The 17369-nt window shown below is 44.4% G+C and overlaps 1 protein-coding gene and 1 non-coding gene across 4 annotated transcripts in view; both read right to left on the bottom strand.

Annotated features, from left to right (window-relative positions):
- LOC126272437 (tensin) overlaps nt 1-17369 on the bottom strand; it is a 2382193-nt gene that overhangs the window by 285995 nt on the left and 2078829 nt on the right. For all 3 annotated transcript variants that reach the window (XM_049975310.1, XM_049975309.1, XM_049975311.1), the window contains one exon: nt 15246-15446. In XM_049975310.1, coding sequence (XP_049831267.1) covers nt 15246-15446 — 201 coding nt within the window. The remainder of the gene's footprint in view (nt 1-15245; nt 15447-17369) is intronic.
- On the bottom strand, nt 6489-6611 carry LOC126274932 (U5 spliceosomal RNA). The gene has a single exon (XR_007550476.1). It is a non-coding gene; the product is annotated as a U5 spliceosomal RNA (small nuclear RNA).

Consider the following 17369-nt stretch of genomic DNA (forward strand, 5'->3'; position numbering starts at 1 on the left):
CGTTATAACGCGGAAACTAATTACCTTCGAGGACCAAACTTTGTAGCATTAATGTCCAGAGTATCGGGTGCATGATTTCCATGCGTCACAGCGCCACCGTCCAGTTCCAACTATGGCCACCAGGTGCCGTGATCAGTCATCGTCATTCATACTCTCACACACCTGACCAGAAGCTGTGCTCTTGCTGACGTGTAAACATGAGCTTGGACAAAAGGAGCAGGTGAAGGTCTGTTATCAAAACAACAGTAATGCCGCAGCTGCACTTCGAGAATACAGCTAGCTGAAATGATTACGGAAGGGTCCTCCTTCTCCACCTGCCGCGGGAACGTGATGAAGTTCGAATCAACTGGTGAATTGGGAATCGGTCCAAGAAGAGGCGTAGGACCGGCTGATGGTTGATGAAATTGCTGTTGTTGTGGCAGACAACGCTGCGCGAAATTCCCGATCGTCAGGCAGTGCGCGTGCTGTGTCACGGCAGTTGAACATCCAGTGGTCAACTGTACGAAAGATGCTTCGAAGCATTCTCAAATGGTAACCCAACAAGATCCATATCATACAGCAGAGCTTGCACCACATGATGCACAACGATGTTTTAACTTCGCTCCCCACTTACTCACAAGGACTGAAAATGACGAGGACTAGCCCTGGACCATACTATGGACAGACGAAGCTCATTTTGCTTTGACGAGTGAGCTGAACACACAGAGTGTGGGGATCTTTAACTCCAGTCACGGTGCATGAAGTTCCTCTGTATGGTGGACGTGTGATCGTATGCTGAGGCTTCACGGCAACGTTCATCATTGGCCCATTGTTTTTTGAACAGGTTGGCGCTCGAAGACGAAAGACGTGCAGTGTGACTGGACGGCGTTATTTCGATATGCTTCGCCAGCACGTCACACCCGCGCTACAGGAGAGAGACGCATTGAACTCAACAGCTGTCATGCAAATGGGGCTCTCCACCGCACATCGCTCGCGAAGTTCACCTGCTTCTCCAAAACACATTTTGATCCGATCGAATTATCAGCCTATCATTTCCAAATGCTTGACCGGCACCATCAGCTGATCTCACTCCCTGTGATTTCTGGTTGTGGGGCTAGCTGAAGGACAGGGTTTAACGGGGGAACATGCCTACACTTTCAGACTCTTCTGGATACTGGTGGGCTTCGTATTGAGCCCCTTCTGTAGCAGTAATAGTACCGGTATGTAATGGTACAGTGCACAGTAGCAGTGCATTAAAAGTGTTTCAACTTCATTGAATTCGCATTGTTCCTCTTCCCCATCTTCTTCACATTAATGCTACTAAGTATGCTTTTTGTACGGTAATTAGTTTCCTTGTTATAACGAGTTAAATAGGAAAAGTTTAATTACAACCACAGGGAATACTCAAATGCATAAATTTATACTCAGAAAATAATATCTAGATTGCAAAATTACACGACGTGATGGTTGTGAGCCACTGTCGCATAATGTTACACTACTGGCCATTAAAATTGCTACACCAAACGCAGTTGATACACGGGTAATCATTGGACAAATGTATTATGCTAGAACTGACATGTGATTACCTTTTCACGCAATTTGGGTGCATAGATCCTGAGAAATCAGTACGCAGAACAACCACCTCTGACCGTAATAACGGCCCTGATACGCCTGGGCATTGATTCAAACAGAGCTTGGATGGCGTGTACAGGTACAGCTGCCCATGCAGCTTCAACACGATACCACAGTTCATCAAGAGTAGTGACTGGCATATTGTGACGAGCCAGTTGCTCGGCCACCATTGACCAGACTTTTCAGTTGGTGAGAGATCTGGAGAATGTGCTGGGCAGGGCAGCAGTCGAACATTTTCTGTATCCAGAAAGGCCCGTACAGGACCTGCAACACGCGGTCGTGCATTATCATGGTGAAATGTAGGGTTTCGCAGTAATCGAATGAAGGGTAGAGGCACGGGTCGTAACACATCTGAAATGTAACGTCCAGTGTCCGTCCACTGTCCGTCAATGAGAACAAGAGGTGACGAAGACGCGTAACCAATGGCACCCCATACCATCACGCCGGGTGATACGCGAGTATGGAGACGACGGATACACGCTTCCAATGTGCATTCACTGCGATGTCGCCAAACACGGTGCGACCATCATGATGCTGTAAACAGAACCTGGATTCATCCGAAAAAATAACGTTTTGCCATTGATGCACCCAGATTCGTCGTCGAGTACACTATGCCAGACGCTCATGTCTGTGATGCAGGAAGTGTAACCGCAGCCACGGTCCCCGAGCTGATAGTCCATGCTGCTGCAAACGTCGTCGAACTGTTCGTGCAGATGGTTGTTGTCTTGCAAACGTCTCCATCTGTCGTCTCAGGGATCGAGACGTGGCTGCACGATCCGTTACAGCCATGCGGATAAGATGCCTGTCATCTCGACTGCTAGTGATACGAGGACGTTGTATCCAGCACGACGTTCCGTATTACCCTCCTGAACCCACCGATTCCATATTCTGCTGACAGTCATTCAATCTCGACCAGCGCGAGCAGCAATGTCGTGATACGATAAACCGCAATCGCGATAGGCTACAATCCGAACTTTATCAAAGTCGGAAACGTGATGGTACGCATTTACCCTCCTTACACTTACACGAGGCATCACAACAATGTGTCACTAGGCAACGCCGGTCAACTGCTGTTTGTGTATGAGAAATCGAAACTTTCCTCATGTCAGCACGTTGTAGGTACCACCACCGGCAGCAACCTTGTGTGAATGCTCTGAAAAGCTAATTGTTTGCATAATACAGCATCTTCTTCCTGCCGGTCAAATTTCGCGTCTGTAGCACGTCATGTTCGTGGTGTAGCAATTTTAATGGCCAGTAGTGTATAAACCGACCCGATTATTTCCACTAAGTGAAATGTTACAGTCATTTGCGTGTTAACGTAGACGTGGAGCAGCCTTCGGGTGTGTTCTACGGTCCGTGAGCGCGGGAATGAGCTCCGCACGCGCCGAACGGTCCCGCAGCCAGAGGAGTAGACTGCGGCTGTCGCAGCCGGCCGTCAGCGGCACGTGCCCCCCCCCCCCCCCCCCCCCCCCCCACCGCTCTTGTTTATCGCAGCACGCTCCGCCTGTCGGCGCACAGTCCGTTCGCACAGTAGCGCGTCGCTGATGCGGGCGCCCTCACGCCGCCGTCCGTCATTTCGACACCGGCTATTCCTGGCTGCCGGTGCGTCAGCCACTCTGCAGAGTTGCTCGGGTTCTCCTGTTTTTCTGACCTAATTTCCTCTCTCTCTCGCTCACCCTACTCTCTTCCAGCCTTAACGGCGCTACTTTCGCGCAATCCTTCTCTTCTGCAGATCTTTCTCAGTCCTTCACGGCGGCTTCCCCGACCTCTCGTGCCCCATCACGCGTTCGGTTGCGCTCCGTTCCGAAGACCACTGTCCGCTTTTTCTACGAGTGGTACAGAACAAAAAGAGCATTTTTCTCTGCGGGAAATGAACGACACGACACATGAGCTAGCCGTGGTCTTGAGGCAGCAGCGAAGCCTCGTCAGGAAGACGTCACGGGTGCAGACCCCATTACGCCGTGGGTTTGGATCTCAGTTTCAAGCTTACTTCTATTTTTTTTAAATCTTTATTAATAACATCTATAATATTTATACAAAATCAATCCACCACCTTAGTGATTAGTGGGTCGTAATATTACTACAGTGCTATATATTTCAGCAGCTATTATTATTGTTATTACAATGATACAATGTTTATTATTATGATGGTGGTTGTGGTTAGAGTTTAACTTCCCGTCGACAACGAGGTCATTAGAGACGGAGCGCAAGCTCGGGTTAGGGAAGGATTGGGAAGGAAATCGGCCGTGCCCTTTCAAAGGAACCATCCCGGCATTTGCCTGAAACGATTTAGGGAAATCACGGAAAACCTAAATTAGGATGGCCGGAGACGGGATTGAACCGTCGTCTTCCCGAATGCGAGTCCAGTGTGCTAACCACTGTGCCACCACGCTCGGTAATTATTATGAGCTACAGACAGCGCAACAGTACAGGTTAGTAGGCAGACTGCTGTTAATAATCTACACTATTAGCTGATTGTTAGTTTTCCTACCTACTTGTTAATTCCTAACTGCCTGCAGCGTTACAGGTGTGTCATCCTAGATATAACCCTACTACTTAAGGTCCTGATGATCGAGCTAATCCAGATGAGCTTGACCCTGACTCCGTTCAGGCCAAAATTGCTTGTCGCTGCAGGTTCTTAATTTAGTACCTACTTCTAATGCTACTGACTACTGTACTAACGTACGTCAAATCCGGTGCTGTCTTAGCCAGAAATGAGTGTACCCTGTTCCCCCACTCCTGCACGTGGCGGATTGCAACTAAAAGTCGACCTCTCCACGCACAAGCGGTACATGATCTTGCTTAGAGCACTGTGTAGTTCTCAAAAGAAATAATTTTCGACACTAGGCTGCTTCTTTTATTTAAAATGAACACTTTATTCAGTTATTGGCGATTAGTTGATTTCGTCCCCGTGGGCGTCATCAAACTCCTTCACAGCGGAAATTATGTTGAACAGATACTATGTTACGGTCCACACAGTAGTGTGCAAAAATCAGCATAAATTGGTGTGCAGCACAACCGTACTAAGTACGTAGACAAATGATTTAAATGGCTCTGAGCACTATGGCACTTTACATCTGAGGTCATCAGTCCCCTAGACTCAGAACTACTTAAACATAAGTAACCTAAGGACATCACACACATTCATGCCCGAGGCAGGATTCGAACCTGCGACCGTAGCAGCAGCGCGGTTCCGGACTGAAGCGCCTAGAACCGCTCGGTCGCAGCGGCCGGCAAGAACGGGGACAACGTGCTTAGAAGAAGTCTTGTGTACGCTGTTCTGCTGCCTCAGCAAATTGTATGAAATGAATGCTATTGTAATATTAATCCACTAGAGCTACTTTTATATTTTTAAATTACTGCCACTGGTTTGGATCGATGGCTCATCCGCAAACGGTAAACAGATACAATCAAGCTATTGTGAGTAAGTATATCTATATGTCTATGCATATGAGTTTATAATTTTCGGTTGTATTATATTTTTTACTTACGTTAAATATTATTTTTCAAATAAGATCTACTTTTTTCATATTCCTGAACGATTGTTATATTATCAATGTATGTGTTGAATTTGTATCTTTGTTGAAAATCGATTTACGTTTTAAGTTCTGTTTGTTAGTTGACTTCCACCAAAGACATAACTTTAGTAGCGAACTCCATAGAATGGTGGACCATTTTTCTAACACATACGTCGACAATATAACAACCATTCACAAATCTGATAAGACAAAAGAAGATCATATTTGAAAAATAACATTTAAGACAGTATACGATTTTTAAATTACTGCCACTGGTTTGGATCGATGGCTCATCCGCAAACGGTAAACAGATACAATCAAGCTATTGTGAGTAAGTATATCTATATGTCTATGCATATGAGTTTATAATTTTCGGTTGTATTATATTTTTTACTTACGTTAAATATTATTTTTCAAATAAGATCTACTTTTTTCATATTCCTGAACGATTGTTATATTATCAATGTATGTGTTGAATTTGTATCTTTGTTGAAAATCGATTTACGTTTTAAGTTCTGTTTGTTAGTTGACGATGTCATTCGGATTTTTTGCCAAACGTGAGTGGATTTTATATCCTCCAAAACCCCCATGTAGCTTCCATTCTTGGCTCTATGAACAGCTGAAAGATTACTGCTTATGTCTACTATCGACTGTCGATTTTCCGGAAGATGTATATTAAAGGGGCAGAGACTGTTTTCGCTTTTGTCTATAAGTTCTTTGTATCTGGCAGTAAATTTTCGTCTTATTTGTCCGATGTAAAAACATGCCAAACACAATTCAGAGCGAAAACAGTCGTAAATTTTACACGCAATGTAAATAGACTTCCACCAAAGACATAACTTTAGTAGCGAACTCCATAGAATGGTGGACCATTTTTCTAACACATACGTCGACAATATAACAACCATTCACAAATCTGATAAGACAAAAGAAGATCATATTTGAAAAATAACATTTAAGACAGTATACGATAAGTTGGTTGGTTGGTTGGTTGTTTGGGGAAGGAGACCAGACAGCGTGGTCATCGGTCTAATCGGTGTACTGAAGGACGGGGAAGGAAGTCGGCCGTGCCCTTTCAGAGGAACCATCCCGGCATTTGCCTGCAGTGATTTAGGGAAATTACGGAAAACCTAAATCAGGATGGCCGGACGCGGGATTGAACCGTCGTCCTCCCGAATGCGAGTCCAGTGCCTTACCACTGCGCCACCTAGCTCGGTATATACGATAAGTACACAAATTATAACATAACCATAAACTATAAATTCATTTGCGCAGATACAGATATAGGTATTTACAATAGCTTGGCAGTATCTACACACCGTTTGAGGATGAGCCATGGCTTGAAATCAGCAGCAACAAATTAAATATAAAAAAATCAGCTCTGGTGGATTAATAGAGTTATAGACTCATTAATGCTCCCCTCCACGGAAATCTTTAGTAAAAGGCGAAATATTTACTCGTCTTGAAGGGAAGTCCATACAACAATCATATGTATGAAATTCTTATGTAAAATTAGAAAAGAACAAGCTGTTTGCAGGTTTTCCCACGATATAATACATTAAAATAGGCTAGCGTGGCGCTTGAAATGGAGATACGCATGCTGTGGTCTACGTCTTAAACGACAGACATATAGGTATGTGTACGTAAGTAGGGTGATGCAATGGTCAGCAGTGAATCGGCCTTCTGAAGGACCGAAGTTCAAATTCCCGGTTGGCCACCAAAGCAATTTCCGGAAAAACTCTAAATGTCTTTTAAAAATTATGATCTGCTCGTTTTATAGAAGTGTTTCCGTTGATAACGACAAACGTCACCTTGTAAGGATCGATGGGAAAGAACTCATCTCAGACTGAAGGAAGAGACACGAAGGCTCTAAAGAGACGAAGCGGTCACTTGGTTGTGCAGGAGGAGGAAGCGGTTGGCAGCGAGACGAGGAAATTCCGGCGGAGAGCGAAGCCCGGTGGTTGGACGCGGGCCTCGGGTCTCCGGGCCTGCATAACGCCTCCCCAGGGAGGGCTGGCCGGCCGGCCGTGGCCCCATTAGGCCCTGCAGTCTGGTCCGGCGCAGACCTGCTCGGAGCGCGGGTCGCTCCCGAGTCCCCGAGGAGTCGTAGTGGCGGGCCTAATCAGACGCACGCCCTAGAGCTGCGAGTAAATATCACTCCAGCGTCGCACTTATCCTTCCTCCTGTGTTCCTCTGACCAAGAGAGACTCGTCGCTCTTCATCTTTACTGAAAGAACAGTACCTTAGACTCTGTTAATGTAGCGCACGACTTCATACGCAACAGTAAGGAGAGGTGAGCTACACAGTAGTACAGCAGTCGTGGGAAAGCTGGACAGGGGTGGGGTAGATAAGATAAGCGAACAAGTTAACCACAGTAAACAGAAGATTTACTTAGCGTGTATTTCTCCAAGCAAACGAAGCCTCTTTACAAATAATGCAGCAAAAAACAGAGTCCTGCTGTCTCAATGTCAATAAGGATGAAACACCAATGAAGGTGCCGTAACATAATGGGGCAAGTGGAATGAGCAGCTTCCACTGCCCGTCCTACACTATGTGATGAAAAGTATCTGGACACCTGTCTGACTAGGGTCCCTTACCTCATAGTGATACTTTTATTTTTGTTCATCACCTCTCAAAATTTTTAACGTCTTCGCGGAATTACACTGTATACGGAAACACACGCACTGACACCAAATAACTTCAGTTTTCGGATGGCGATGCGTTTACTGTATTCGATAAAATTTAGGAAAACAGAATATAAAATCTAGTTTGTAATTGAATTATGTGCTGTAATTCCACATTGTTTGTTTAAAGTATTTAACAGTAGAAGAAACCAGAAGTTCAACTTCCCAAACATCAGAATTGTGAACGACACTGCAGCAGAAATAGTGAAAGGATTGTTGCAGCTAAGTAGCCTAAGAACACCAGTTGCAGGTAGTAGTGAAGTCATCAGAAACAAATCGATGTAGGCGAAGAATACTTCCTTGAAGAAAATATCTCTATCGGTGTCATTAATTATTAATGACTTAATTTATCAGGCACAGAGGAAATTCTACGGGAGCGAAATATGGATATGGGGCAGCTGGAGACGGAGGAATCGAAGCGTGGTGGCACAGAAATAGGAACAAAAATTAAGTGGAAAATGAAGTATGAAACGAAAAGTTGTGGAAAGAATAAGTGAGGAAAGAAATTTGCAGAGAAGGTCCACCAGAAGGAAGTAAAGGTCGATTCGACTTCCATGACTATTTAATTCGAACCGGGAGTGATAGCTGAGAAAAGAATCTGCACGGACACTGTTATAAAATGTGAAACAGACATTGATCTAAGATACTGAGTGTAGCGGTAATATACACTACTGGCCATTAAAATTGCTACACCAAGAAGAAATGGAGATGACAAATGGGTATTCATTGGACAAATATATTATACTAGAACTGACATGTGATTACATTTTCACGCAATTTGGGTGCACAGATCCTGAGAAATCAGTACCCAGAACAGCCTTGATAGGCCTCGGCAAACAGAGTTTGAATGGCGTGTACGGGTACCGCTGCCCATGCAGCTTCAACGCGATACCACAGTACACCAAGAGTAGTGACTGGCGTATTGCGACGAGCCAGTTACTCGGCCGCCATTGACCAGACGTTTTCAGTTGGTGAGAGATCTCGAGAATGTGCTGGCCAGGGCAGCAGTCGAACATTTTCCGTATCCTGTACAGGACCTTCTCCATGAGGTCGTGCGTTATCCTGATGAAAAGTAGGGTTTCGCAGGGATCGAATGAAGAGTAGAGGCACGGCTCGTAACACATCTGAAATGAAACGTCCACTGTTCAAAGTGCCCTCAATGCGAACAAGAGGTGACCGAGACGTGTAACCAATGGCACCCCATACCATCACGCCGGGTGATACGCCAGTATGGCGATGACAAATACACGCTTCCAATGTGCATTCACTGCGATGTCGCCAAACACGGATGCGACCATCATGATGCTGTAAACAGAACCTGGATTCATCCGAAAAAATGACGTTTTGCCATTCGTGCACTCAGATGCGTCGTTGAGTACACCATCGCAGGCAGTCCTGTCTGTGATGCAGCGTCAAGGGTAACCGCAGCCACGGTCTCCGAGCTGCTACTCCAAGCTACTGCAAACGTCTTCGAACTGTTCGTGCAGATGGTTGTTGTCTTGCAACCGTCCCCATCTGTTGACTCAGGGATCGAGACGTGGGTGCACGATCCGTTACAGCCATGCGGATAAGATGCCTGTCATTTCGACTGCCAGTGATACGAGGCCGTTGGAAGCCAGCACGGCGTTCCGTATTACCCTCCTGAACCCACCGATTCCATATTCTGCTAACAGTCATTGGATCTCGCCCAACGCGAGCAGCAATACGATAAAACGCAATTGCGATAGGCTACAATCCGACCTTTATCAATGTCGGAAACGTGATGGTACGCATCTCTCCTCCTTACACGAGGCATCACAACAACGTTTCACCAGGCAACGCCGGTCAACTGCTGATTGCGTATGAGAAATCGGTTGGAAACTTTCCTCATGTCAGATCGTTGTAGGTGTCGCCACCGGTGCCAACCCTGTGTGAATGCTCTGAGAAGCTAATCATTTGTATATCACAGCATCTTCTTCCTGTCGGTTTAATTTGGCGTCTGTAGCACGTCATCTTTGTGGTGTAGCAATTTTAATGGCCAGTAGTGTTGAAAATGAGACTAAAAACACAATAGCGTGAGTGTAGCCTGTCTCTAGAAATCAGAGATACCGCTAAGTGAAAGGTGGCGGGCCAGCGACGCGGACGCAGGCACGATGTGTTATTACTGGGAAGCCGCGCGTCTATAACAGGATAAGCCGCGCCGCAGAGTTAGCACGCTGGCCGCGGTAATTCGCAATTTAATCTGCTATGTCATCGTCCGGAATAATTGCCGATTCCAGCACGGAATGCCGAGGATTACTTGGAATAATTGATTACGCACTGCGTGGAAACGGGAAATTGCTCAGTGACGTAATTCGGTTTCGGCACAAGGGAAATGAACGCAGTATTACGCTGCCAGCGGCCAGACACCGTGGCGAAAGTCGCTGCTTCACAGCCGTACACGGGACGGACTCGGCGGAGCAGTTATTGCATCCCAAGATCTCAACATTGGCTGTTTAATAGAGCCAACAATATCAGGCTAAACCTGCATCAACATACATATTCTGTAAACGGCCGTGAAGTACATGGCAAAGGGTCCTTAGCATTGTGTCAGTTGCTAAGGATACTTCTGGCTCGAATTGCGTTTGAACTGCAACAAGAATACATGCTCACATGCCTCCCGGCGTGCTAGATTGAACAGACAAAGAAACTGGTACAGCTGCCTAATGTCGTGGAGGCTCCCCACGAGCACGTATGGACTCGACTAATGTCTAAAGTAATGCTGGAAGGAACTAACACTGCGGATCCCCTAGAACTGTCTATAAATCCGAAAGGGGGCAGATCTTTTCTGAACAGTACGTTCACTATCAGAGATATGCTCAATAATGTTCATGTCTGGGGAGTTTGGTGGTCAGCGGAAGCGTTTAAACTCAGAAGAGTTCCTGGAGCCACTCTGTAGTGATCCTGGGCGTGTGCGATGTCGCATTTTCCTGCAGGAATTCCCAAGTCCTTCGGAATGCACAAAGGATATGAATGGATGCAAGTGATCAGACATGATGCATACGCACGTGTCATCTGTCAGAGTCATATCTAGACGTATCAGGAAACCTATATTATTCAGACTACACACTTTCCTTACCATTAAAAAGCCTGCAACTGCTTGAACAGTCCCCTGCTGACATGCACGGTGGAGGATTATAACATACTGACATATGGCTCCAAAAGCTTCATCAACAGCTGTTATTTTTAGAAAATCTAACCATTAAATTCAGGGTCCCACTGTAATTTCATCATTACTTAATTAGTAATTAGCGGCTATAAGCTATTCTCTAGTTCGGTTTCAACTTTAAAATTTCTAAATTTAATATAACTTCAACGCAACTTACAACATCACTAATGAGCTGTAAATCAGTAAGGAAAACAGTTTTTTTTATTCACAGCCTGAAATGACTAAATTTGATAATATGTGAAATTCGCCAGTATTTGTCCTAATCATTATTCTTCTTCTCCTTGTTCTTCTTATTATTGTTATGTTATTATTATTGTCGTATGGTGTTACAGAATATACACATACACATTCGCAATGAAATTACGAGTTAATGTATGACTTTGACAATCAGATCATAGCATTTGGTGTCAATTTGTGTAAGTCTTTCAGATCTCCTTTAAAAGAACAGAGTGAGCAGTTCTTCACGATTGTCTGTTCTAATGTGATTATTATAGCCCGACATACGTCGGGCTATAATAAAAAATTCTCTTAAGAAAGTTCATTATAACTGTGAACTTAAATTAACTAGCTAAAGCTTGTGTATTAAAGCTTTCTTTCTGTTTGGAATTTTTGTGCGGTTTTGGTAAGCTGAAAGCTATGCCGTATCAAAAGTTCGTAACCGAAGAAAACTACTTCAGTCACTTCCTATTAACACTGTTCTACCAGCTAAAATATGCGTTAATTCATACACTCGGGTTAATTAAAATTGTTCTGGGGAAAGAATATTCGGAGTTAACTGGCGCCGCCTGTGAGTTAGAGATAATATTGCAGGGAGGCCTAGCATTACTGCCAGTTGGTACAGTTTTATCCGCTACAGGGAGAACACATTAACTTGTATGTAATCATCCTCTTTGCGAAACGAGCCACGACGATATGTAATGGAATTATTGAAAAGAAGGCTGCAATAGGACACATTACTTTACACAGCACCTACGTGTAAGTAGGCTTACTGCTACAGCGCTGACCGTTTTATCTCTGTAACATAGTACTCTTACTAAAAGCTTTTTTCCTGTGCTGTAAAATACTCTGAGTTTAGCGTTTCGCGTTCAAAGTTGCGCACAGCTGCTTAGGGTGTAGTTCATATTGTCCTGCGTGATCAGTATTGAGAATTTTCCCGAACAACTTAAACGCGGAAGTCGAACGAAGCTTCGCATATACAGTCCGTAACAAACAGCACTCGACAACGGGCCGCTTATTTCTCTCTGCAGCGGTGTGTACACCGTTATTTAAACGTCCTGGGAGGTTAAAACTGAGTGCCTGAAAGGGACAGGAACCAGAAATCGTGCCCTCGCAGCTTCAATTCTGCCAGTGTCTCTCACCCGCTCTTCAAACTTCACAGAAGCTTTCCTACAAACTTTTACGGAAGAAAGGATTTCACGGAGAAATGGCTTACCTGACAAAGTGGGAGCGAGGCCGGTACTTACTTCCACATAGCGAAGCTGTCGTTACCACCTTTTGTAACGATCGTTACTGAACTGTAGAAAAGCTCTTTCGGTGCTACTGCGAACGACAGTCTAGCGTTAGTCGAATCTGCCTTCTTGATGTTTCGGAACGGCAGTGATTAGAACTACAGCGGTACAATAGCAGATATGATTTGTACAGAATAATGTCAATTTCTTTTGCCGTTCTTCTCTAGTCACGTAGAAGTTCAGTAACGTTAAACTCTAACATCAGTTTCTTCCTTTCTTCATTTTATACCCCCCTCCCTCCAACTTCAAAAATGTGATGATAATTTTTAGTGAAATTAAGCTGTTCCAGTGCATATCTTCGGTCCTAACAAAGCGAGGTTTTGGACCATAAAATGTGTGTAGTTAAATTTTTTGGAAGGTGCCTAACTGGAAAGGCTTGAGTTGATACTTGAAATATTTTCATGTCAACGGTTTTGGTTAACAGAAATGCAGAATACAATAATCAACTAGTCTGATACTAGAATTAGTAGACGAAGTCTGGTGAGAGGACCTCCCATGTATACCGTAACAAAAATGATGACGTGGGTGTATACACAGCACAGTACTTCTACTTTATGGGAAGCGACAACCCTGAAACTGACGCACCCGTCTCTGATCAGTATTCGTGCAGTAACAAAATAAAAATGCTTTTAATGGGTTTATACTCAAAAGGAACCAAACTGTAATGAAGTGCAATGCATTTCTCAGTTAACTGATAAACTTTAGGCCCAAGCAATACGATAAAATGTAAAGCCGTTGTAGTTATAATGCCATAAAGGGCAATTAGAACAAAGAATCTGTTTTAGATCAAACTGCATTCCTTACAAAATATCAGTAGTTTAAGAAATATGATAAATTCCTTACATGCGTATACGCATAATTTCTCTAATCCCTGTAACTAAAGCAGACAAACGCAAACATAATCAGCATTCAAATAAGGGGAGCTGTTTCCTTTTGTTTGGTTTGTAGATAATTTCCTCAAGTTTTGCATCAGCCTATTATCATGTTCCATGATTCGTTATAAATTCAAGAATCCACCGAGACTTAAAAACTGAAACTGTTTCAGAGGAGGTCCGCTCCATATCTGAAAGGTTTTATAGCAAACTTCTGTACTAGACCAACACAACAATCGGACAGTTATACGCATATGACAGCCATGACGAGCACAAACTTTATATGTGTAGTGCCTGTTGTTTCGAGCTCTACGGAAATTAGCGTGAGACTGCGAGCAATGATTCATGCAGTCTTGAAGAAGTAATGTTGTCCTTCCAACGGAAAGAAAGTGCTGACTCTTGACATGCAGACAAGTAATGGGCCACAACATAGCAAACCCACAACAGAGTCATACGAATATCTGAAAAATATTGGTAGGTAGGTCATCACAGATACGCGCTGTAATCGTGGTAGAGAGTACGGTATTGGTGGGCCATCAAAGGTGCAGACCCACTGCAGTCCTTGTAGAGACGGCCAGCAGCCATCTGTTGAGGCTGTGCAGGTGCACAATCACCATCGAAGAGTCTTTCGGACAATGTGCACTACTGGCCATTAAAATTGCTACAATTGGACAAATACATTATACTAGAACTGACATGTGATTACATTCTCAAGCAATCGCGACAGGCTACAATCCGACCTTTATCATAGTCGGAAACGTGATGGTACGCATTTCTCCTCCTTACACGAGCCATCAAACTGCTGTTTGTGTATGAGAAATCGGTTGGAAACTTTCCTGATGTCATCACGTTGTAGGTGTCGTCACCGGCGCCAAGCTTGTGTGAATGCTCTGAAAAGCTAATCATTTGCATATCACAGCATCTTCTTCCTGTGCGTTAAATTTCGCTTCTGTAGCACGTCATCTTCGCGGTGTAGCAATTTTATTGGCCAGTAGTGTAGGAAGTACATAAACCATTACTTATGCACTGGCAAAGTTTTTGGAATTGTGCTTTGAACCAGCAATGCTGTTCACCAGTCCCTTGCTGAGTTATTGACACACGTGCAAACACTAACAGCCCCAACTACTCACATACTGTGTATATGAAGTGTGAGACAAGAGTGGAAGTTTGCGTTGAACGTAAAGCGTGCTTGACAGCTGAAGCGAAAGAAGCTAGAGAACCATACAGACCGATTCTTTGTGAAGATGTGCGCTGCCCCTATGGCATCTTGTACAGCTAGTAGCGGCGGGTGCATTGCCTAACGGTGGGTCGGCAAGGACGGCAGGCTTTACGTTGTATGCTGTTCATTATTGGAACACAACATACGACGAACTTAGAAGTGATGACACTTTCTGCAGGACCTGACCATCATTTGGCAGGACAATACTCGAGCACGTACAGTGCAAGCTGTTACTGATTTGTTTGACTGATGGCGCTGCTAAGTGCTATACCACCTACTGCACTCCCCTGACTTAAGCCCTCGTGAGTTCAACTCGATTTCTAAACGGAAGGAAACACTTCACGGCATTCACTTCAGAACTGCTACAAATTCGTCGGGCAATAGAAGGCGCCGCTCGAACTGTCAACACAACTGGCACTGCTAAGAGTATCCTACGACTTCCAAATCGCTGGCAACGAATTATACACAATGCTGGTGAGAACTTTGAAGGTCAGTAAAACTTTACAACACGTATCTATTTCGTACGAGCTGTAAATAAATAGTTGCCACTATTGAAGTTCCAACCCTCATTTGTAAATTTGCTTGTTATTATCGACTCGGAAGCTGTGTTCTTTATGAGACGCAGCGGCGCGCGCCGGCGACCTACCTTGGCCGTCGTCGGCGTCGCTGTCGGAGTCCTCGACGGGAGACTCGAGCAGGCTGACGTTCTCGAAGCTGTCCCAGCGGGTCACCGGGTCCTCCGAGTTGTCGACGGGCACTGCGGGGGTGGGCGCCGGCGACGGCAGCCGTACCTCGGGCGTCGCCGAGAAGTGCAGCTCCACCGCGCCGTCCAGCGGGAACCGCAGGTCTGCCGGGAAAACAGGCCTCACTCACTTGCCGGCTTCACGTGGCTCTGAGCACTGTGGGACTTGACTTCTGAGCTCATCAGTCCCCTACAACTTACAACTGCTGAAACCTAACCAACCTAAGGACATCACACACACCCATGACCGAGGCAGGATGCGAACCTGCGACCGTAGCGGCCGCGCGGTTCCACACTGAAGCGCCTAGAACCGCTCGGCCACCCTGGCCGGCTAACCAGCTGCTTCGCTAACATCTTAATCTACATTTAAACTCTGCAAATCACAGTTAGGTGCCTGACAGAGGGTTCATCGAAACTCCTTTACAATAATTCTCTATTGTTACAATCTCGAACAGTTCGCGAAAGAAACAAGCTCTGATTTCCCTTATTTTATCGTGATGATCGTTTCTCCGTATGTAGTTCGGCGTTAATAAAATATTTTCGCATTCGAAGGAGAGAGCTGGCGATTGAAATTTTGTGATAAGATTTCACAGCAACGAAAAACACCTTTGTCTTAATCTGTCCATCCTACCTCCTGTATCGTGTCAGTGACACTGTCTCTGCTATTAGTAATGCCTGTTAGAAATGTCATCATCATCAGTTATCTGCTGTATTAGCAGGTCCTTTGCCTCTCCATATTCTGCGATCCATTGATTCCTTCTTAAGCGGAGCCGGAGGTGCCTATGCTGCCCATGTTAAAATCACTAAGTTTGAGGAACATTTGTGAATAAACTACCAAATAGAAAAATTTGAATTCTTTTTTTTACATATAGAGTGGTTTAGTATTGCAGTTATGACAGAGGGATTTTGGAGTATCTTTTCTAGTTTCCTTCCAATTATTATTTTTTTACTAATGACCGACATTTTTGTACAAATAATTGCTTTATAATTAAACTGAAATGAAACTACTGAACATATTGCCAAATGGCTGTGTTACAATTTAAGTTTGACCACTAGGAGTGCCGTATAAAAATTTCATCTCTCTAGCTTGAGCGGATTTTGAGAAAATGTTCCTTATATTCGAAAAATTCTAATTTACGGGAAACAGCTATCAAAGTTTCTCAATACATTCCTGCACTATAGGACGGATTATCAGGGTCTTCTTCTTCATCCTCCAAAAGCTTCCTCTTCTGTATTCTTTCCTGGCCTGTTGTTCCATCATACTTCATATGCATTTCTCTTCTTTCTGCTCCTCTTATCCTTTCTCTGTCAATATTTCTTAGTGCTCGTACAGTGTTCACCCCAGCTGTAAATCCTAATGCCTTCGGAACTTCACACTTCACACTGTTCCCTTGGTTGTAGGTTGCTATTGCATCATAAATGCCAAAGTGCAGTGTTTTTATGCTTACGAACACCATTTTAGGAATCACTTTCCAAATCAAATTGTTTACGCTCTCAGTAGGATTCTGCGTCTTTCCGTGTAGACATTTATGTAACAATTCTAGCTGTGCTAAGTCATGAAAAATTGGTTTTATTGCATTTATCACAGCTGCTGGCAAACCATGTTTGTGATCATAGTCCTGTTTTGCATTATATTTGCACCAGGAATCTTTTGGGCACAGGCTGTGTTGAGAGTATTCATTGGAAGAGGCAGTATGAAGGAACAATGCCCACACTGCTTTTCGCATGTCACTAACATTACTAGTATTTTGCCTTATAGCATACCCATAGTATCTCTGTAGATGTTCAATCACCTCATCAGTAAGCCTGCCGCTCCCTCGTATTGTCTTTCCATCACTGAGCTTACTTGAACCCAAAGTTTGTTTGAGCCTTCGAAGCCGTGCACCCATACGCTTTTGCACATGCGCTTCATTTGTCACAGAAAACAATGTAGCCAACCCTTGCACACTCTTCTGTAAAACAGCGATCCCCATTCTAAGAAATCTCAAGTGAGGATTTCGTTTGATAGTAGTGGAGAAGACGGCTCGT

Source organism: Schistocerca gregaria, chromosome 5 (genome assembly GCF_023897955.1).
Source record: "Schistocerca gregaria isolate iqSchGreg1 chromosome 5, iqSchGreg1.2, whole genome shotgun sequence".
Classification (NCBI taxonomy): domain Eukaryota; kingdom Metazoa; phylum Arthropoda; class Insecta; order Orthoptera; family Acrididae; genus Schistocerca; species Schistocerca gregaria.